Source organism: Emydura macquarii, unplaced genomic scaffold, assembly GCF_026122565.2.
Source record: "Emydura macquarii macquarii isolate MOO-44397 ecotype Brisbane River unplaced genomic scaffold, CSIRO-AGI_Emac_v2 contig_1348, whole genome shotgun sequence".
Classification (NCBI taxonomy): domain Eukaryota; kingdom Metazoa; phylum Chordata; order Testudines; family Chelidae; genus Emydura; species Emydura macquarii.
Genome location: NW_027131485.1, coordinates 7,207,200 through 7,231,277, shown reverse-complemented (window position 1 = coordinate 7,231,277; position 24,078 = coordinate 7,207,200). Strand labels below are relative to the sequence as shown.

Below are 24,078 nucleotides of genomic sequence, written 5' to 3'. Positions count from 1 at the left end.
ATACAGTTATCTACTTGTAACTGTTCAAGATGTGATGCAGACATGTATTCCATATGGGTGTGCACACTCTGTGCACTGGAGTTGGGAGAACTTTGCCTAGGAGTACCTGTAGCAGAGGTGCTCACACCTGCGGCCATAGAGCCTCCTCTGCTGTATATGGGCAGTGGCACTCCGATCCCCTCAGTTCCTTAGCATCGAGCATCAGAAGTATAGACTCCAAATGCAGAGGGAATGGAGGGCAGGTCACAGAAAACACATTTGCATCACATCTGGAAAAACAACAGTTATAGGTAGGTAACCATTTTTACTTGAAATATATGCAACCACGTATTCCATGTGGGTGACTTGCAAGCAATAGTTGAAGGATGTGAGTCTACTTAAAGGAGGACAGCATGTCTGCCTTCCCAAAGTTTGCATCTGATCTGGATGCATAGTGGTTTGTAAAAGTATGCATAGAGGACCAAGTGGGTGCTCTGCAAATGTCCAATATGGAAACATCATATAGAAATGCTGTGGACGTCGCCTGAACTCTCTTGGAATGCACTCATACCCCTTGAGGAAGCATAGCCTGGGCTACTTCATATGCTGTCACGATACATGAAGTTATCCAACTGGAAATTGTCTGTGAAGAGGCCACTTGACCCTTCATTCAGTCTGCATATGAAATAGATGAAATGAGGAATGGAAAGGTTTAGTTTTATCCAGGTAAGAAGCTAGACATCACCTGACATCCAAGTTGGAAGACACTGTTCCTCAAAGGTTGAAGCGGCTTAAAGAAGAACACTGGTGGATATATAATGCAGTGCCAGTGAAACTGGGAAACCACCTTTGAAAAAAATTCAGGGTTATTTTGTCTTTGGAAAGTTGTGCGTGGGGAGGCTGTGCCATCAAAGCCTGCAACTTGCTCAGTCTCCTTACAAATGTCATCACCACAAGGAAGGCCGTGTTCTGACACAGAAGGTGGAAAGAAGTTGTTGCCAGAGGCTCAAACAGAGGTCCCATAAGAGCCACTAAAACAGTATTAAGGTCCCACAAATGAGCTGGCTCTTTAACTGGTGGGTGGAGATGAGTGACTCCTTTCAGGAATCTCACTGCCATGGAATTTAAGAACACCAGTTTCCCCTGGATAGATGGATGAAATGTTGAAATGCCACCAGATGGACTCTCAATGAACCAAGCGTAGGACCAGAACACTGAAGATATAACAGGTATTCCAAGATGTACTGGACACTAGAGCATCGACTGAATGCCCATAATGAGAATCACTTCCACTTGGCCGAATAGGCTGCTCTGGTGGCGGGCTTCCTACTGTTAAGCAAGATCTACCTGACTGCCTTCGAACATGTTCCACCTCCTCATCTAACAATACAGTATTCATGCTGTGAGATGCACAGAGCTGAGAGTTGGGTGCAAAATCTGACCATGATGCTGAGTCATGAGGCAAAGATGAAGAGGAAGAGATATGACAGGCAGAACCGGTAATGTGAGGAGGTCAGAGAACCAATCTGGTCTTGGCCATGCTTGAGCAATAAGAATGAGCTTAGCATTATCTAATTTGAGAATGACTTGAGGGATGATCAGAGTTGGATTATGCCATACAGGACTGCCAGTTCCCAGCTCAGGTGAAAAGCACCAACCAAAGAGCCCAGATTGAAAGAGACACCCTGCCCAGAAGCAGAACTGCTGGTATTTCTTGTTGTCTCTCGTGGCAAACTGATTGACTATTCGGATGCCGCAAACTGCAGAGATAGACTGCATGATGCTGGGCTTCAGAGGCCACTCATGCACCATGAGAGGGGTCTCTGAAAAGGGATGGGCTAGTGGGGTCGGGAGAAAGGATAGAGAGGACCTGTATGGCATAAATCCAATCTGACCATGTTTAGGATCCAGTTGCCCATTGTACAGTGTTTGGGACTCAATTATAAGTCGGCCAGCCCGTCCCCACACTGGGAGCATGGAAAAGGAGAGGTTACTACTGGATCACTGTATTTAGCACACAAGTCAAAATGGGCAAGATAGCCAAGTGCAAACCCATGTGCTCCTCATATGGAACCCTTTGTAGAGCTGGGCCTAAAACAGAATACACCTTCCCACAAGCACTTCCGATCCTGATAATTCAAACAGCTCAATGGAATTTTACCAAACTTTCTAAAATAAGTTTAGGCTTTGGGCTGAGAAAAAGAAGTAGTTAAGTATATAGTGCACACACAGTTACAAGTAACTGAAAAAGACCGTCTTGTAATTAAAGTGCTTGTTCAACTACATTGTCACTAGCACAACCCTATACACAGTTCTCACTAATTGAAAGATTGAGAGGGTGAACAAAAAGCAATTTTTTTTAGTCGAACAGGAGTTTTTGAAAGATGGAAGCAGCTTTCTACCACCAAAAGTGACTTTCCATTACTCTTAAGAGCAAGAAGCCCAAGTTCTAAATGAATCCAATTCTTCCAGGGTACACTGAAAAGAGCTGCCAAAGCTATTTGGTCTTATATACTTAATAAAAGCAGAGTCTCCAATACCATCACAGGTAATAGCTATATCATGAAGTAAAACTATTTGTAAATTAATTACTACTTTGGAACTACATCTGTTGATGAGCTAGTTTAATATTTCAGGATTCAAGGTAACCAATGCAAATCAAACACATTAAACTTGTTCCATAATAATAGGCATATATTTAGTAAATGATCAAGTGTGGATTCTACATGATACCTTTGTGATTTTAAAGGTACAAAAAGTTCTTACCCAGTTCTGTGACAGCTCCCATACAAAATAAAACTAATGACATCAGAGAAGTCCTGCGGGTGGAATGTATTACTTGGAGCTTTGCTCATGTGACTTCTTACAGCTAAAGAGATTTCTTGTATCTCTGTGTGGTTGTTGTTACTGCAAAAAGAAAAACACATAAGATGTCTGATTCTACTTAGACCAAATCTGCTTTTTTAAACTTCAAACACACATACTGTAGAAGGAAGTTCACAAAAAACAAATTTAAATTATTCCAGATTTTTACTAACTTTAGGGGAAAAAATGCAACATTATTTCAGTTTTAACTAGTCTTTGTACTTACAGCAAAAAATCCCTAGAGTTCATTGGGCCAATCTCATCCCACATGGTCATAGAAAGAAGAGATAAGCAAAAACTAAAAAAGTAATGTACACTTTATCTCCAATTGCCTTACATTTGTAATGGTCTTTTTCCTCTTCTTTCAACTCAGTGATCTCAACTAAGTAGAACTACATATTTTAGAGTATGATTTGTTGAACTGTTTTTGTATCTGTTTTATATCATTAATACTGATGAAGATTTTGAGACTTGTTTTTCAGTGGACATACCTCTGGCTGGTTTGCCTGAAAAGTTACTATACTAAAGGGCTGAGAAACATTTCAGTGAAAGTTTTGAAGTTAAGGATTATAATTGATTTTTAACTATTGTTTTGACATAACATTACTCATCCTTTAGAATAAAGCAAGAGCTTTTTTGTTATATGTGTTGTTATTTGGAGATTTTAGGATGATTTGTATGTTTTACATTTTTTTTTTTTTAATAAGTGTGTGGAATTTTATATTGGCAAGATTTCCTTGAGAAAAACATTTGAGTTTCTGAAGAGCTTCTAAAGAGACAAAGCTTCCAGAGAAGTCCCACCATCAAAAACCCCTTGATATAAATATAAATTCTGGACTGGGAAAAGTAGGGGTGCGAGTCTCTCTATAACCAGTCTCTGCCATTCATACCTTGTTAATTTGCCAGGTTTTCCAAGCTTTGGTCTATACAGACTTGAATAATACCACAAATTATTTAATTAAAAAAAAAAAAGAATTTTGTATAACATTGACACTTGTTTTGCTGAGGTGGAAGAATCAGTTGAACTTTTTAAGAGAGATGGCAATCTCTAGCAGAACAGGAGAAATTAGACTAAGATATTTCTAAGAATGTAGATGATTTTTAATTATCCAAGGATAAAAGAAAACAGGTCACAAATATATCTTAAAATAGAATCTGAAGATTTATGCAAGGTTTGAGGGACTTGACACTTTGATAAATTTACCAGATACTAGAAGAATTTCTAGATTTCAAGTTCTCTGCCTATTCAAGTTGAATCATCTTGAATTATCGGGTGGTCGAAATATCAAAAAAAGATATCAACTGAGAGTTGCCATACATTATTTATCAATATTTGTCTCCAGCCCAAAAGAATAAGTTATGAAGGAAACACAGTCGTATGTTCCTAGATTAAGAATACAATCTGATATATTAAAATCAGAATTTACTAAATACGCATGGAAGCAACAATCATCTTCCCAGTCAAAATAAAAGTTATAATTGCTGGAAATAAGTATGTTCTGATTATAAAAATGAGAAATGCTTTTTGGAAGACAGGTCTGTGTCCCAGAGATCAAGATGATGTTACTGTTGAAACACCAGACGACACTGATCTTACAAAAATTCACATTTATTTAAATATTTGTCAATAAGTGTCATTTATACTAAAAATTTACTCTTGCAGCAAGCCAGTAGAAAGAATGGTCTCGGTACTGTCATCTTTTATATGACCTTTTAAAAAATATTAACTCTGCATAGCTAAATTATTTGGAAATATTACACAATTGTACTTAAAATTAAAATAGAGGTAGATTGTGAAACAAAGAACTAACACTTTCTAGATACACAAGTACGTAAAAGAAACTGTTTACCTCAGAACCACATCTAAAGGAATTGACTTTAGCAGTTTTCCAAAAGCTTGTCTTACACGGGCACCACTATGGACTAGTTGAACACGGCACACATCAACACACCTGTGTAAATAAATAAATAAAACAAGTAATAATTAAATGTGCAACTAGTAACATATTAAGAAAATGTATTGGATTTTTGGGAAAATACCTTTGTAAAAGGTCATCTGGTAGGGAAGATGACAGGGCATGGAGGCTACTACATGCTTGAAGACAGATATTCACATCTTCAAGAAGGGCTGCATTAAGGGTACAAATAAAGGATGTCATTTTCATTAAGATGAAAAAATTCATTAGTTTCCACACAGAGCTATCCTGAATGTTTAAGGACATTACTGTATAAAAAAATCATTTAGTGGGTTTTTTTTTTAAATTCTGTCTTAGCTGCATGGATTTCATTAATACTAATGGAAGCCTCATGGCAATCAAAGCTGAAATTGCATTCCTATCATGTATATTTAACATACACTTTTTTTTAAAAAAAGTGTAACCATCATTAATAATAATCTGTCACCTATATAACACTTTCTGACCTAAAACAATGTTGACAGGTTAATCCTTATATTGCCTCTATGCAATGGGGATAATATACATTTGTTATTTTACAGTTAGGGGAAACCAAGGTAAAGAAAGTGAATTAATTGCCCAAGGCCAGAAGGAGATCAGAGATTACTAGTAACCCTGTCACCAGCTAGTTTTCCAGTCTCCCTCTATCTAACACAATACCTCAAATTATGGTAGGATTGCTTATCCCTTGTCAAACATATGCAATCTGACTTTCAAATATTTATCATTCCATTGAGACTCTCAAACAATTTCATGACTATAGTCCCACCTGCAAGTATATTATCTTCTCCAAATAACTAACAGTTTGAGGAAGAGGAAGAGAAGGCAAGGGGATGGTTATGCAGCCGCAACCAGAGGTCAGAAAAAAATTGAAAATCAGAAGATGATCACAGTTACATCTATCAGTTGTCTTCATCAGAGCCATATCAATATGGTTAATGGCAGCTTATAAAAGGTAATCAATAAGAAAAAATAATTTTGTTCCATCTTACTGTTTCCTAGGAGTCCTTTACAAAACTTGTGGAAAGATGGGAGAGAGAATAATGGTGCATATGTTTCTGATTTTTTCATTAGAATAGCCACTTCCAAAGCCCAGGTCATCAGTAGTTTCCTAAAAATTAATTACAGAATAGTCATTCTATACAATTAAATTCCAGGACAACAGATTCCAAGACATTAATTACCCTGAGCTTTCACATCAATCTGATAATGCAAGCTTGGAAGAATTTGTGAAAGATAACCATTAAATAATTGAAAATCATCTGTCAATCGAGTTTTGGATGTTCTATATTCAATGTTTGGCCTAGAAGAGTCTCTCACCTTGTGTGTTTACATGAACATGAATATGAAAACATGATCAATTAATTTTTTTCAGATGTTTTAGCCTGAATCCTATGAACCAACTATGTTGAGCATGAATAATGATTTTAGTTATGTTTTGTATTAAACCAAAATCCTACACTTTGAAAAGCTTCCCCCCAACCCCACTCCCCCTTTAAAAAAAAAAAAAAAAAAAAAAAAAAGGCAAACTTTTTGTTGGTTCTAAATTAGAACTAAATTCTATTGAAAATAAATCTCAATCTCGGATATGAAGAAAATACTATTTACCTGGTATCTTGAATAAGGTTATCCTTCTTAAGTAATAACCCCAAAAGGTTTAGTATGATAGAAAAATGTTTCTTTGTAGCTGTGGTTACAGTGCTAATCACTGCTCCATCAAACAAAGAAGGAGAGGAGGAGCTGAGGCTACTGGATATGAAGTGGTCATGCCTGAAGGAAAATCAGAAGTATTTTATTTCCTTAAACATACAACAAAACCAGGGCGAAAAAACAGTGTTTTACTCAGGTGTGTTGCCCGGAAATTAGTTTCAATGTTATAATTGCATGACAGTCTAAAATAAAAATGATCCAATGAAGTATGAATGCCTGGCTAAATAAGAAGGGGTTAAATATAATTATTTTAAAAAGTTTTATGCTAGTTATAACCCCAAATTCTTTGAATTACTGAAAATAATGTAATTTCAACATTCAACTGAGCGAGAGAAAAAATAAGGTACGTAAGCAAGAAAGGAAACTTAAGCGAGATAAGATGAAAGGGTCTCATCAAGATGTGTGCCACTACAAAATCACTGAAGTTTGTCACATCTATTAGTATCTGCTCAAAAAAGTTCTAAGTCTAAAATAATGAGACTATTGCCTATGTCGTTCAGTCCTGACCTGCAAAGCTCCATGTAAAAACTTGCTCAATGCTTGTGTGCACTGTATTTCTAGCTTACGTCAATGCTACTATTCCTTATGTCAATGCTACTATTCCTCCTCCTCATCATTAATGTTAGATTCAGCCACAAGACATTCCTTGCAAAATATCTTAAATAACGAGCAACAAAGATGGTGAGGTAGTATCTTTTATTGGACCAACTTCTGTTTGTGAAAGACAAGCTTTTGAGCTACAAAGAGCTTTTCTTTAATGTATATCTCTAATATCCTGGGACCAACACGGCCACACCACCATTGCAAACATTAAATGAGTGATCAGTCATGTATTATTAAATCCAAGATGGCTCAGGAGCAACTTGTGTCTCAGCAATCTGTCTGCCCCCTCTGCCCCCGATTTCTTCTATTTCAAGCCAGATTTTTTACTTTACCCTTGCAGTCACTCATGTTATGACTACTTGTTGATTTGAAATCTAGAAGTTTTTTATTTAGACATTTTGACCCTAATACCACAATTAAAATCTACTTTAAATTCTGCAGTTGCAATGTACGTTTTGTTTAATATCTGCATGAAAAGATGCCGTATAAAATGAAGCATTGTTTAATGCATACTGAAAGGAATACGCTAAATATCAGAGGAACATACCATACCATGTAACATACCAGACGTTAATTTTTTTCTAAAAAGGAAAATCATTAGTCCACATCATAAACTGCTTGCAAAATTATTTTAGACACACTTAAATTAGAAATTATAAAATACATCTTAGTTCTCAATCTTAAAAATATCTAAAACTATGTTTTGTGCAACATTTTTTTTTTTTCTGAAACAGAGAATATGCATGGCCAATTTCAACCTGGAACCACTGTCCATGGGTAAGCTGTAGTGCCTATGAAAATAAAATCAATAAAAATAAGGATTTATATGTAAGAGAAATGGTGGCAAAACATTGATTATATTGCCATCAGTTCTGCTATAGTAAAATTCTTCCCTAAACTCAAATACAGTTTACATCTATTTATTTATGCTCTTAAATATTAATGCTTTAATGATCTTCCTACCTGGTACAATGTGAATATAAAGTGTAGAGAACTGCATACTGGACAGCAGGAAAGTGAACTGCTATGTCATCATGAACAATCATCAGATTCTTACTCAACAGTGCAAATACAGTTGGAGAAAGGGCCCACATCTATAAAAACAATTGTAATTAAAGCAAAAAGAAAGTCATAGAAAGGATGCTGGTATTTGTCATATTTACAGGCATCTGGTTTATGAAGAAAAAAATGGTCATAAATCTGCTTTTAACAAATAACGTACTATTGAAATCACAAAAGACCTGCTGAGATTAGGACTTTTTACTAGTAATCTTTACTATTTTTGTCTATCTAGTATTTCTCAAATGTGAATGCTTTCCTGCCCACAGTTAAGGAAACACACATCAGTCTTTTCTGATGTAAAAGTTTTCTTTAAAAGGTGATGCAAGGGTAATTTGAGTCAAAGTGGCACAACATGAAAGTTTGAGACAATGCAGCCTTCTACATTTTCCTCTCTACTATTTCCACATACTATATTAAAATACATTTTTTGCTTGTTTAAATTTGCTTGTTTATATTCTAAATTATTTAATGAAAATATATCCTTCATATTTCTAATCTCGTTTGCAAGTCTTCTCCCAATCTTTTTAAAGCATTGTATACATAATATATAGCATAAACACTGCCCCAAAAGGTTTATACTCTACCTTGAAAGGATAGGGAATGCATGACAAATGCAAAGTAGCATTATATTGTCAGTGAAAATCACTGCAAGACATGCCAAAACTATTTTTTTCTCTTTCTTTTCTCATCCTGATGATATCAGAAGCAATACACCATTACCACGGTAAAGTATTGTAATGTGGAAATTACATTTCAGCACACAGTGTATTTTGGACCTTTAAGATTAGAAATGTAATTATCTCAACCAATTTTGCACCATTGAAGTGAATATTAAAACTCCTCCCTCAAAAATGATGAGATCCAGAAAGAAACACCTTAAGTACATAGATGCATGCGTGAAATGAAAATTATGTGCATTACATGAGTCCATAGAGACTTGTCTCTATCAATAAAAGCCAAACATTATATCATTTACTGAGTTAAAAATTAAGAAGTATTTTATTTTTATTGCTGTTAAATACTTACCCCAATCAATGAGTTTTTAGCATTTCCAATAGTAGTTAGGGCACTGAGGTCAAATATAACCACAAACTTTGCATTAGCCACATTGAACACTTGGTTCTTGAAAGCATCATGCTGAATTTCGGAACAAGCCTCAGGAAGATGTAAGCTACAAAGAAGACTATTTAGCGCACAAGTCATTTCTCCCAGAATCAACCTATAAGCAGTCTCCAAAACAGGAATGTTCTTCAGGCTCAATACAGCTTGATAGACAGCATGAGCTGCTGCAACAACCTAGAAAATGAAAAGATTCAAAATGTCATTTCACAGTGAGATATTTCTGAAGTGAAGCTTTCTTGTTAGATGAAAGAAAGATTTATGAACATCCATGGTATGACAGTGTGCCTCTTTTAGTCTTCAGTTTACTATCATTAACTTTTCCCTTAATTCTTCTAGGCAAATTAATTAATTAATTAAATTAATTAAATAAATAAATTAGATTGCCATTTTAGGATACCAAAACCACAGCAACCAACAGTAAAACAAATTAAACTATTTACCGCAGGTAGGTGAACTTCCATTAAGAATCAACTAAAACTAAAATTAAAACTGAGTTAAGATTAAAATATATGATGAAAACACTACTGAATAAATTTTGGGTTAGGCTGTATTAGCACACACACAAAAACCCAAATAAACAAAACCACTGGATTTTAGTCCTTTTCTGGTCCACATTCTTCCAATTTATATTTGTAATATACGATGCATAGACAAATTATGAAAACAATTTTAGAAAAGACCTCTCTTCTGTCTAGTATCTGACACCAAAATAGATTTTCCTTACATGCCACAATCAAATGAAGAATAGCCAAACATGAGTTCGGGTTTCTGTTTTCTCAATGAGTTCAGACATCTATGCAACTATTTTTTTTCTTATGGGGCAAAATTATATAAGATAACATACCAGTGCTCATAAAACGGTGTCAGAATTGCTGTAGCATATTGGTAGCAACCATCTATTCCTTACCTCTTTCTCCTTATGGTAACGGAGTACAAGAAGTTTAGATTCTGGTATAAACAATTTCTCTACAAATGTTGATGGCAATTTTGTATTTATTTGTTCAACAATCTAGAGACAAAACATAAGAGCTGATAATATACATCTTCAATTGCCTGAATTCTTTATTCATACACACATATTGATGGCACTAACTTACAGAATTTAATAAATCAGAACCCCTTAAATAAATTTAGAGATATTTGACTACATTAGAGTTAAGAAATAAGTTACAGAAATAATTATCCATATCTATATATGTTTTTCATTAACTTACAATTGCTCTCCTAAAATTCAATATTCAGAGGACAGACTATTTTTATGCTAACTTGTCAACCTAAGTGAAACTCAAGAACATGACCAATATAGGTTGCTGGACAAAAATGCTATGACAATGGGCTAATAAGCCTATTTAGCTAACAAGGCTCAAATAGTTATTTAGTCAACACCATGGTTGTTGAGATCAATACTCTGAACTAATCTGCTATCCAAAATCTTTAGCCATGGCAGAGGTGACTACATAAACATACTAAATCCCAGTCCTTCTGGCAGTTCATCAAAAATACTGCTACCAATGCTGAGGAAAATTAACCTATCAGTTAAAGAAAAGGCACTATCCAAAGGCCAAAGGAAAATTATTTTGGATAAATTGGAAACTACTCAGGAATGGGACTAAGTAGAAGGGCTATCAGCACAAGCTCTACAAGATTTTGGAAATGATTACAAACATTTGATAGGTTGTGTGTTTGTTTGGTTGGTTGGTTGGGGAGGGAAGAATACAAGACATCTAAATAGACAAAAAGGGAGCAAATATTGTGATTTACTGTTAAATCAGTTTGTAATTCAGGTGCCTGAGACATAATTTTTTCTAAATAAAAAGCCACATAAAAATAAGAATGTGTATGTACCAGTGTCAATAAATTCAAGACCGAGATGATATAATCGGTACCGCAAGTCTGGCAATTCTCCAGTTGATCTAACCCATATGTGATGACCATGTCACAGTGTATAGTCATACTGGGGTCCAGACTACCAAGTAAAACCCCAACACACTCATTGGCAGCCGTTAATACAGCCTCAGAGAAGAACACTTGGTTCGCTGCAGTCACACATCTCATTACTCTGTATAGAACCTGGAAAAGAAGAAAAGCAAATTCAAGTCAGTTTAACCAAAACTAATATTGGGTGTTATTTAAGCACAGGGAAAACCTCACATCCATTTGATACTACATAGAATCATAGAAATGCAGGGCTAGAAGGGACCTCACTAGGCGATCTAATCCCCCCCCCGCCCCCACAATGAAGCAAGATTAAGTATATCTAGACCACCCCTGACAGACGTCTGTCTAATCTGTTCTTTAAAAACCACCAAGGATGGGGATTCCACAACTTCCCTAGGTAACCTGTTTCAGAGCCTAATTATCCTTATAGTTAGAAAGATTTCCTAATATCTAACCTAAATCTCCCTTGCTGCAAACTAAGCTGATTACTTCTTGTCCTAGCCTCGATGGACAGGAAAACAATTGATTACTGTTCTCCTTATAGCAACCTTTTACATATTTGAAGACTTATGTGTTGTCCCCTCCCCAGGGCTTCTCTCCTAATGATTAAACATGTCCAGGTTTTTTAACCTTTCCTCACAGGTCATGTTTCCTAAATCTCTTATTTTTGTTGCTCTCCTCTAGACTATCTCCAATTTGTCCACATTTTTCTTGAAGTATGGTATCCAAAACTGGGCACAGTACTCCATCTGAGGCCCCACCAGTGCTGAGTAGAGTAGAATAACTGCCTTCCTATGGCATTCCTGTTATTAATCTCAGAATTCAACACTACTCTGCACTGGAACAAGTTCTTTATGCATTTTTAACATTTATTTTGACAATGTGCATTTGTATTCTATTAAGTACAAAAATGCAATAACCCCAAATGTAAAATAATTTTCAAGACAAACTAAGGAGCACAGAAACACAGAGTTAAAGTAATTATTCTGGATTCTACCTAGCTTGAACTGAAGTCAGCGGTAGAACTTCTGTAGTTTTCAGTGAGAAAAGAATTGGACTTCTTTTCTTATTGTGTTCCACAAGGGTTTCATACTTCAGTGCCTATACATGTCAGTCAAAGACAGTCTTACACCCCAATAATGAAATCTATAGAGGTGGACCCTTATGCCTGCAAGCAGTCCCAGACTTCTCACTGGGATTCTGTACAGACACAGGTCCAATCACGCAGACCCAATTGCAGGATCAGGACCTTAATCCTGCATGTTCTTTGTTTTCATTAAATTGGATCCTTGTTGATTTAACTGTGATTGTAACCCATTCATTATTTTTATATGGCAAGTGTAAGAACAAAAGTCACCTTCTCATACTGTGCAATGCTAACTATTCCAAAAGATACTCTAAAACAAAAGAGCTTCTTGCATATCAGAGGTCAACTAGATGAAATTTAGAAAAGGACAAAGTACAAACCTTTAACTGTTTATAATTAAACTCAAATTTTTTAAAGCACCATGATAACTTGCATAAATGGCTATTTGAACAGATCATAACAACAAATACGTCTATAGCCAGGTCAGACAAACAACTTCACAAAAATACTGACATCAAGTACACGGTGGTTTCTGGTACATATAGCTATCACAGGCCTCTGTCACAATCTCTACTAAATATTAAATCAGATTCTGTTAGCTGACAAACAAATCTAGTCCTTGAATAAAGTTGAATATATTTGTGTGCTGTCAAATTTTGCAAAAATGCAATTGTTGCGTTATTATTTACCATCAATTTACCAGAAAATATTTATTAACAAGAATCATGAAACGGGTACTGAAATCTTACATCAGTTACATATGCTTCAGTAATTGGTGGTCCTCTAATTGGGCTGAAGCGTTCTCCAATACTCCTCACCACAGTGCTGAAAACCCGAAGAAGTGCAGCTAATTTAGGTAGTGATACTGAAGGAGGAGGAATATCTTCGTCCACTGATTCTCCGGAGGCCACATGGCTGAGGTCCTAGATATGGAAATTTATGTCATTAAGCAGTAAGCACAGGCAGTTCTAATATACACAAAATATATATAAAATGCAGTTTTGATATCAGATGTATCACAGGCGTAACACAATAAATATGAAAACACTAAGCAACTCAGATTTCTCTTTAATAAAGGTTACAAGCAACACAAAATGTCTGGAAAACTGTATTTACATTAGCTCTGTATCTATAATCACCAAAAAATGTGTGATAGATTACTAGTGTACCAATTATGGACGCATTATTGTTTTCATGTATAGCAAAATAAAACCAGTTACCATATTAAATAAGATTTAAGAAGCAGCTTTCTTTTTATATTGTCTTTTAAATATTGTGATGTCTCAATACCATTTCATCTGTTTTAACAGGAAATCATGATGGCAATATTACAAACTAAGGGAAAATGCAAAGAAAAGCTTGTCTCTCTCACCAACAGAAGTTGGTCCAATAAAAGTCGTTACCTCACCCACCTTGCCTCTCTAAGAAAATAAAATGAAGTATTGCACCCCTGTGTTGCAATATGCATGACTTAAACACATCCCACAGCTACTGGCTAATTTGTTACAAAAGATCATTGTTACTTCCATATTCCCATCCTCAAAATTAAACCTCCTAAAAACAAGAGGTGAAATCTCTGGATTTCACCCAAGAAGCCTTTTAGTATGCAAGCATCTTTATTTTATATTCTACAAGTATATGTAGCATTTGAATCCCCTCCCATCGATCAACCCCACACCTTACTCTCAGCATACACTCCGTAAACTTAACAAAACAAGGTAATATAAAACAGACACACAAGGTGGGTGAGGTAATACCTTTCATTGGATCAACTTATGTTGATGAAAGAGAATCTTTCAAGCTTACACTGAGCTCTTCAAACAGGCTTTTATGGCTATGTTATATCTTAATTATTTTAGAACTGTTAATGTTGCTGCACAACAAACATTGTTTACCTCAGCATATGCCTCCATATCCTCTAGAAACTGACCCAAAAGTGTGGTGGAAAAAGCAAGATCAGCTACCCAAAATGGCTCCAAGCTCTGTAACCATCCTGTATAAGAAGTCAGACCAAGTAAAACAGATTGTTTTTAACAAAGTAGAACATGGGTATAAAATTTTAGATACATATTCTGAAGGGATGGAAAAGGTTACTCATTCACATTTTTTAGAAGAAAAGTATTTTTATTTATATTCATTTGTATTACAGTAACACAAGGAACCTCAAGGAGATTGGTTCCCATTGGGCCAGGCACAAGTATATTGTAAGAAAGAGCCTACAGTTTAAATAGACAAACAGACAAAGGAAACATTACTTCCACAGGTGAGCAACTGAGGCATAGAGATATGCCCAAAGTCATGACAGACAGTCAGTGGCAAAGTCAGGAAATTAATTCCGGTCTCTTGAATCCCAATCCATCCTTCCTCTTTTCTAACACAACATTATTTGTAAAGGTGCACAAGGAATAGGTTGTGTTTTCAGAAGTTAGCTTAGGGTTGATAACTATAAGAATGATTTAATTTTTTCTAACAGAGAAAGGAAGTGATATTTAAATACAGACTGTCTAAAATGTCCTTTAAGTAAGTTTTCCATGTAGGGTATATGATAATAAGTGTTTTGGTTCTGAATTCTGTTAATACATTACGTCTCCCATATAAAAACAAAATAAAAATTTCTGGTTATGTAAACTCCTTTACCCCATGTGAGGAGAAACTGCATTGGACTTTTAATAATCCATGAATGCCACTTACTTGGAGGAGTTGCCACTGAGTGACAAGAGGCATTCCTTTTTCTGGAGATCAGGCAGGTTGCCTCCACAGCATTGTGTGTGCAGTGGAAGTGAGAAATACTTAGAAATAAATCAATATCCTCCACAAGGTGGGGCAGAACACTAATAGTACGTCACCACGTGTAACGATTTTATAGGCCAGACTTACCAGACACCTGCTGTGTCAGAGAAGGTTTCTGAGTGTGATCTATATGCCACCCAACCAATATGTCAACTGTGTCCTTGAAAGCAATGAAAAAGGTAAATCACCTATGTGATGTGCTATGTCAATATTTTATACAATAAAAGAGGGGTGGGGGAAAAAGCGAGGAACAAGCTTACCCTAAAATTGGTGCTGAAAATATGTGGGTAACATCGGGACACCAGAAGAATGCACTTGACACATTTGCACAGTAACTCTGGTGTATCCACATTTTCTAGAATGGACTGCAGGCTGGTCATTACAAGCTTAAAAACAGTTACAAATTTAAAAAGCTACTAGTCATTTCAGTTTATTCAAAAAGATTTAAAAGTCATGAATTTTGTTACATCTATTGTGACCTTGACAAGTCAGGCATAAGAAAAGTCTGCTACAAAACAGATGGTGGCTCATGATAAAATTGTTCAGATTCAAGCAAGAGGTATTAGCAAAACATTTTGATGGATAATATAAATTTTCTGCCCACCTATAAGACATGGGAATGCCAAGGTGTAAAAGTGGGAAAATGCTAGGTTAATAATGACAAATTTATTTAAGCTCATTAGGAATTGCAGAGACTAATAAGGCTACCAGGAGAGAGGGTTTGCATGCTGTTAAGGCTTCCAACAAATTACAAAAGACTTGAAAGTTCCCCTGACAATCACCCTAACAATTCCATAGGCTGATCTTGCGGATGGGTCTTCCAAAATACCTGAGGTTCACACAAGGCTTCTCTTCACTAGCCTTTTTACATCCAATTAGGAAATATTTAACATTCATAAAGGCTATGCAATCACTCCTTATTTTGATCCAGGCTACAAGCATTCATGCTTTACCCTAGGGAGCAGCCTTGTCTTTCCTAAGGTCTGGCCTACACTTAGAAGTTAGATCTAAACAGCTACACTGATCTGGGGTATGAAAAAACCATATCCCTGATCGACACAGCTATGCTGACCTAACCCCCTCATGCAAATGTAACTATATTGATGGAGAAATGCTTCCGTCAATGTAGCTAACTTCATTCAGGGAGGTAGGGATCTTATATGTCTGGAAAAAAACCCTTCCAATGTCAGCGTAGCTATGCCAGCATAACCCTGGAGCACAGACATGTTGATTGGAGGGTTTTTTTGTCAATACAGGAACACCACCACCAAAACTAGGAGTAGGTCAACACTACTCATACTACAATCGCACAGCTGAAGCACTACAGCTAGCTTGACGGAAGAACTATTCAGTTGACTCAGCCGCATCTACACCAGGGGTTAGTTAGAACTAACTACAATGCTCAGGGGGTGAAATTTTTCACAGCTTTGAATGATACAGCTATGTCAACCTAACTTTTAAGTGTAGATCAAGCCTCTGTAGTGTAGACACAACCTAAAAGTAAAGCATAAACTCAGCTTGTCTTCTCTAGAGTTTACCTTGACTTAACTGACTGACAATTAACACCTTTTAAAAAGACAATTTGAATACTTTTTACCCAAATATTTGGGTTTACTTTAGGCTGATCCCTAGGGTAAATCACACATTTTTTTAGCTTGCAGCAACTGTATGGAGAAGGGGAGGGTGGAACTATAGCCACACCATAAAACATTTGAGAGAGAGAAAAGTGTAAGATACCTCAGGCCAAAAACTAACTGAAGTGATCACGAAATAAAATGAGCTCCTTGACCATAATTAGCATTTTTATCTACAGACTTCTTCCACTGAAGGAATCCCCATGAGTGACAATGACAAAAAAGTTTGGCATTTCAAAATGAGTGTTTCAACTGTGCTAGAGGTGTGGACCTGGTCTATGATTAAAACTTTTGTCAGCATAGCTATCTCAGTAAGGTGTGTGATTTTTCCCCATCCCTATCTGACATAGCTATGCCAGCAATAGCCCTAGCATAGATGTAGTTAACTGGCAAGAGCCCTTTTGCTGATATAGCTTAGGCCTTGTCTACACTACAAAAGGTTTGCCAGTATAGTTTTACCATTATCAAACTAGCATACTCTCTTACTATAGTTCCAGAGGGGTAGCCATGTTAGTCTGTATACAGCAAAAACAACGAGAGTCCTGTAAGCACCTTAAAGACTAACAAATTTCTGCAGGCATAAGCTTCCCTGGGCTGTAACCCACTTCGTCAGATGCATGAAGTGGATTTCCATGCATCTGACAAAGTGGATTGCAGCCCATGAAAGCTAATGCCCGCAGAAATTTGTTGGTCTTTAAGGTGCTACAGGACTCTTGTCGTTTTTTCCTCTTAATATAGCTGCAGCTTACACTGGCAAAATAATTTTACTGCCAGTATAACTTATACCAGTTCCCTGAACAAAATAAGCTAAACTGGCAAAAGGACTTTTCTGCCAGTGCAACTGCTTCTAAACTGGGGCTTTTGCCAGCATAACTACATCAGTAAGAATTATGCCAGCAAAAGACTTTTAAATACAGGCCAAGCCTTACTCCATTTTGGAAATTGGTTTAAGCTATACTGGCAAAAAAAACTTATCAGTATAAGCTCCACTAGTGGACTTTGCCAACATAACTCTACCAGTAAATCTATACCAGTAAAACCTTTTAAGCACAGGCAGATCTCCCTACCAAAAACAACCCAAGGAACTGATGTGATTATGAATACTCCACAAGAACAAAATAGGATGAAGAGTAAAAAAGGTGCAAATTGAAATACAAAAGCAAACACAAGCTAGTGCTCTGGTGGACCTTCCAGCCACCAAGCTTATTTAAATACTTCACAGCCCTGATTTGGACAGGTGATACTTCAGATGACCCCATGACTGAAAATAATTTTTCAAGGGGAGAAAGGGTCTGGCAAATTTTGCTGCCAAGTCTTCCAGTTTAATCAAGTAAAAAGGCAAAAAAAATTGCTATAAAAACCAAGAACAGGCAGCAATGTCACAAGGAGTAAGTCTTACAGACCAGATATTAACCAAGAACAGATTAAAGAAAGACATTTCATATGTCCTCACTACGTAAAGATTTTTTAAAATATAATCCAAACATCGAATTCAAATCACATTTTTAAAGGAATATTAAACTTAAACCTGATAAAATATTAAACTTTTTTTATTCCAAGCGTAAAATGTGGTTTTCATAGGGTTATCATATATATCTATTATTTTAACACCATGACCGCTTATTCTTTATTTGTTCGTTTTAGTAAAAGCAATCATGTAATTCAACCTCTGAATCAATATAATACTGGAAAAGCAATAATGACCCGATTTTAACTTTTATTCTTACCTGCATTACAGATGAAAAGGCTTTCTTTTCTCCCACAGTCTCTAGTGCTTTATAGGTTGCACGCAAGTAAAGAAGTTTAACTTCATCTTTAGTGGATGAGCTAAATTTGCTAAAAATCCATTTAAAGATCTTCTCAGCCTCATAGCTCAAAGAAGCACAAAGAAGGCCAAGACAGCAAGCTCCCTCTTGTCTCAGTTCTTGAAGCAATTTGCTACTGTATTTATACAAAAAATAAATAAGTTTTCAGAGGGTGACAGCAATTAGACCTTTTACACAATGAACAAAAAGTACAAGAAGAGAAAAAATCTTGAATATGTTCAGTAAAAAAGTTTTGCACAAGCAATCATTTCTAAAGCAGAAAAGGCATGTATATATGAAGCTATTGTATTCTTTTCATTAAATAGCTGCACCTGCCATTTAGAGCCATTATATGAAAATGAATAATATGAAAAAGATTTTCCACTAAACAAGTCAATATGGAAATACTAGAGTTAGATTGGCAATACTATTTTGCCAATCTGATGAACAAATTTTCTCTTGTAAACAGATGAGCTAACTTAAGATACAAGAATATATAGCAGATATAGTTCTAGACCTGGCTATCTCAGACATCACCTCTCCCCTAGGCTCTACTTGCAGCAGTTTCTATCCACTCAGGTTCTCTTCTGGCAGTCTTCTAAAATGACCTCACTGTGGCTGTGGCAATGCACTGTCCATGGGAGATCCTCTGCTCCAGAACTCACTTCCTCTGACATTACAGAAGAGCTTATGTCTGTCCACTTTCCAGAAACCATAAAATATAGTTTTCATTTAACTTTTACTTGGATTGTGTTTCTTCACTTGCATGAAGTTTGTCTATTGGCCAATGGAGGAGGTTTGAAAAAATAGTAATTTATTTATGTGTAACATTAATATTTATTTTATTTTAAGTTAATTTATAACACATAGGTAGCAAGGTAGCATTTGGCACAGAATTTCTGTAATCTGTAGGCTCCTATAATTAGATATTCAAGTAAGTAAATATTGGGTTCTCTTGCTCTCCAGTCACTCCAGGACAACTTACTTCCTTTAGGTCAGAATACAGCTCCAGTACTGTATGTATAAACCTTAAAACTTGAAGAGTTCAACTACTTAATTCAGCCACTGGAAAACCCAGTAAAATAAAATTGACAGATTCAGAAGCTATTGTTTTGAAAATGAACTTTCAGGTTAAGTTAAAGAATGTTAATGCTTAAGGTATGAATTATTTTAATCATTTAGGAACCTAGGAATTACGATACCAAATCAAATAGGTGGGCTGTGTAGTTCAGTATCCTGTTTAGCAGTGGCACTAGATATTTCAGAGAATGGTGCAAAAAAAAAAAAAAAAAAAAAAAAAAAAATCCATAGCAGACAATGATGGAATAATTTGCTCATGAAAGAAGTTTTCTCCTAACCTTTGTCACTTAGTGGTTTGCTTGTATCCTGAAACATGAAGGCTACCCACCCCGCTGGGCTCCGCGCCTCCCCATGAGCCAGAGCTGCCCAGCTGCTCTGGCTTGTGAGGAGCCCAGCAGCTCCCCCGATCCAGTTTAAATGTAATCAGCTGTTTAAAACATTTAAACAGCTGATTATAGTTTAAATGGTTAGTCTTTTACATCCCTGCTCAATACACATGAGGGAAACAGGACCAGTCGCCTTGTGAAAATATCCTTGGAAACTTGACAAATTAGAAAGTTGATAGTAATACAATACATATGTTGTACCATGTTAGTTAGGCCGGAGAGGCCTTCTGCTGCAATGACCACCAAATAAAATAGTCAATATACCTATGGCTACTAATGGACATTTATATTAAACCTTACTTTAGCTGCATTTTAATTACAGCAGCTGAGAATAAACAAGTGTCAACAATGTTATACAACTTTTCAGTTTAAGGGACATCATAACCCCTTGAAAATAAAAATCACATTTCTACATGAAAAATCTGTACATGTTACTGTTAAAAGTAACATCTAAGATTTAAAAAAGTAAGCACCTCAGTGATGTCTAAGGTATTTGTCATTTTTGCACTTCAACTATATGGGTGGGATTTTCTGACGTGCCTAAGAGTTGAAACCTCAACTCCCTTAAGCATTTTTTAAAATCCCACCCTTCTCATACAACTTGTCATGACTACGAAGAAAGAGTTGGAGAAAAAAAAAAATTTTCAGTTGTGTTTACTTCATGAAACTGACAACACACTTCCTTCCAACCGTCAGTTTCACCCTTGCTGCTAAGATCCTTATAATCAACACAGAAGCAGAAAAGCATTTAAAAAATGTTTCAAGGATTTATTTTAAGTCAGGACACAATATTTGAAATAGTGCTATATCAGAAAATGGACATTTAGAGGTCAGTCAGTTTGCAAAAATTCAAAGCTGACAGTTTCCCTTTAAAACCTTTGGACTGCTTAGTTTATCTAACTTATTGAAGCTTACCTTTCATTAAGCACATCATGTATGGCAGTCAGGATATTATCCAGTTGTTTAACTAGTACCTGAAACAGTTAAAGGATATATACTTAAAGCAATCATAATTGCTACTGCAATTCAGGTCTTCCTACACTCACATTAAAACATTATTAGCAACAGTGTTTGCTAGCAGGGTGCTATAATGTCTTCCCTGACCATCACACACAGGCATGAATTATTTGAAATAGATTTGTAATACTATACTGTACATTATGTTTCATACCTAGTTGCACTGGCTAAGAAAGCTTACTAATACACTGCTATTAAGCACTGTGCCCAAACGTAGTTCACGCTAATATTGTTGCATCACAAACCTGAAGAGAGCCTTATCTCCAGTAATGTCTTCTACAAGCACACATTTTTGTGCTGACCATCGGGTATATCAGCAGAATAACCCTTTAATTGATTAGTTATGGCTGTGAGGTATTTAAAAAAAAAAAAAAGCAACAATAATTCTCTTTGCAGAGAAAGTAATGAGCCCACACTCCCGAATAAAAAAATAGTTAGAGGAATAGTTATTCGCATGGTATGTAGTGTAGTGCATTGTCAAACAAAAAATAACTGCAATAGTATTAGGCATAAGAACAGCCATACTAGATCAGACCAATGGTCCATCTAGCCCAGTATCCTGCCTTCCGACTGTGGCCAATGCCAAATGCTTCAGAGGGAATGAATAGAACAGGTAATCATCAAGTTAATCATCCCGCCTATTCCCAGTTCTGGCAAACAGAGAATAGGGACACTTCAGAGCATGGTTTTACTAATAGCAATTGATAGACCTATCCTCCATGAACTTGTCTAGTTATTTTTTTAACCCTGTTATAGTCTTGGCCTTCACAAAATCCTCTGGCAAAGAGTTCCACAGATTGATTGTGCATTGTATGAAGAAATACTTTCTTTTGTTCGTTTTAAACCTGCTGCCTATTAATTTCATTTGGTGACCCCTAGTTCTTGTATTATGAGAAGTAAATAACACTTCCTTATTTTACTTTCTCCACACAAGTCATGATTTTATAGACCTCTACCATATCCCCGTCATCTCTTTTCCATGATGAAAAGTCCCAGTCTTATTAATCTCTCCTCATATGAAAACTGTTCCATACCCCTAACCATTTTTGTTGTCCTTTTCCAATTCCAATATATCTTTTTTGAGATGGGACGACCAGATCTGCATGCCATATTCAAGATGTGAGCGTACCATGGATTTATAAAGACACACTATGATATTTTCTGTCTTATTATCTCTTTTCTAATGATCCCAACATTCTGTAAGTGTTTTTGACTGCCACTGCACATTGTGGATAGTCCTCTGAAAACCTCCACTCGATTCTAAGATGTCTTTCTTGACTTGTAACAGCTAATTTAGACCCCATCATTTTATATGGATGGTTGGGATTATATTCTCCAATTTGCACTATTTTGCATTTATCAACATTTATCAGCATTATCTAGCAAAAATCATTCCTGACATGTTTAAAAAGGAATATTTCTACTTTTATGTTTTCTTTGTTGATAAGACACAATGTTTACCTTCTACTAATGTGCTTTGGGGAAAAAAGTGGGTGGTCACTTCAAAAAAATCTTACATTCTGATCAATATTGATCCATTTCAGAAAACAATGTCATAGTAAGATGGTCTGTGTGCTCGAGTCTCTCAGAATTCCACGGTGTCATTATAAAACAAGTTGGGCAGACTTTGCTTCTGGAAAAGAAAGTCTGAGAAGGAATAGGGTACCATGGAACAAGAAGGGGAAAAGACTTACACAGTCTTTGCAAGACAGAAGGAAAAAAATATGGTAGCATCTGGTGCCTACAAACATTAATGCTCACTAAAAATCTTTGTCTCAAATATCTTTTAAAGTTTTGGCCCAAGATTATGACAAGAACATTATCTGTTCATAGTTAAAGATTTCAATCATGAACAGTGTACTTGGAATTATCTAAGTGAAAGTAAATATTTTCCTTTATAAAAATATTAAAAGGTTTGACACTGTGCAGAGGATTTGACAGTGTTCTGATGGGCCACATGTGAGAAGTATAAGGAATGCCAGATACTAAGTGTTCTAACTGTTTGTGGGTCTACTCTAAAACTTCCTTCACTGTTGAGTTAAGGACAAGTTAGATGGGCATTGTCATTATGTTCCAATAAATACAGCTGAAAGTCTACTGTATCCTCCCTACTGTTATGAAAAGTCTAAATTAAAAAGAGGTTATGAAAAACTGAGTTTGGATTGAGGATGGAGAAGGGCACAAGGAAGAGGCTAACTAATAAGTTATGGGAGCCTGAGCCAAGATCCTACAAGTAAGATGATATGAAGAGATTCCTAGCAAGTTGTCATGTTTTCAGCCAGGCTAACCCTTAATTTTGAAGTCCTGCCATCATGCTAGGAAACTAAAAGCAAGAGTGCCTCAACTGTCCCACTTTGAGAAGTCTTTTAACCTCTCCCACATTTAAATAAAAAAACCCACACATACTCCACCCCAATATAAATAATATGAAATGCTTATAGATGCCCACCAGGATTTTCTTCTAAGCATAAGCAGCTGGGAAGCAACAATAGGAATCCTTAATAGAATTTGCATTTTCTGGAGTTTAATCATCATCAACACCTAACAAGATTTCTTCAATAAAAAAGATACTCAATATGATGCAGAAATCAACACCGCACACTGATTTTCAGGAAACTTTACATTTACTGTTAAATAAGCGAACGGAGAGTAACTGATTTAGGCCTCATCTGCATGAGAAAAGTGCACTGGTTTAAACTTTAAAAGGGAAAGACATTTATATGATCTTCAAAAGAAGCTTCTGATGTTGATAGTAAGACTACTGAACCCAGCACCATTTGTTGCAGAACATGAGATTGCCTATGTGGATGTTTTACCTCCAATAGATTCTCTCTCTTGCCAATATTTAAATATTGGCAAATTTGCTCTGTTTCACACACATAAGGCCAATAATGGCAAATCTTTGTAAATTGTAGAATGTGATTAGAAGATTCTTATTGTGTCTAACAGTGATTCAGAGGAGGCAAAAACACTTTCTTCCAGAACAAGGAAGCCATAACCACCAGAATTTCTTTGAGAGGTGTACTGTCTAATGAATCAAGGCTG

General features: G+C 36.0%; 1 protein-coding gene across 1 annotated transcript in view; it reads right to left on the bottom strand.

The window, feature by feature from the left end:
* Positions 1–24,078, bottom strand: part of SMG1 (SMG1 nonsense mediated mRNA decay associated PI3K related kinase) — a 98,391-nt gene that overhangs the window by 47,230 nt on the left and 27,083 nt on the right. Inside the window, exons 5-19 of the mRNA XM_067551048.1 lie at positions 20,932–20,990; positions 18,473–18,686; positions 15,372–15,497; positions 15,199–15,271; positions 14,217–14,314; positions 13,071–13,244; positions 11,142–11,366; positions 10,204–10,305; positions 9,201–9,470; positions 8,076–8,206; positions 6,408–6,569; positions 5,792–5,910; positions 4,885–4,972; positions 4,695–4,796; positions 2,746–2,886 (exon numbers count right to left, since the gene is read on the bottom strand). Coding sequence (XP_067407149.1) covers positions 2,746–2,886; positions 4,695–4,796; positions 4,885–4,972; positions 5,792–5,910; positions 6,408–6,569; positions 8,076–8,206; positions 9,201–9,470; positions 10,204–10,305; positions 11,142–11,366; positions 13,071–13,244; positions 14,217–14,314; positions 15,199–15,271; positions 15,372–15,497; positions 18,473–18,686; positions 20,932–20,990 — 2,084 coding nt within the window. The remainder of the gene's footprint in view (positions 1–2,745; positions 2,887–4,694; positions 4,797–4,884; positions 4,973–5,791; positions 5,911–6,407; positions 6,570–8,075; positions 8,207–9,200; positions 9,471–10,203; positions 10,306–11,141; positions 11,367–13,070; positions 13,245–14,216; positions 14,315–15,198; positions 15,272–15,371; positions 15,498–18,472; positions 18,687–20,931; positions 20,991–24,078) is intronic.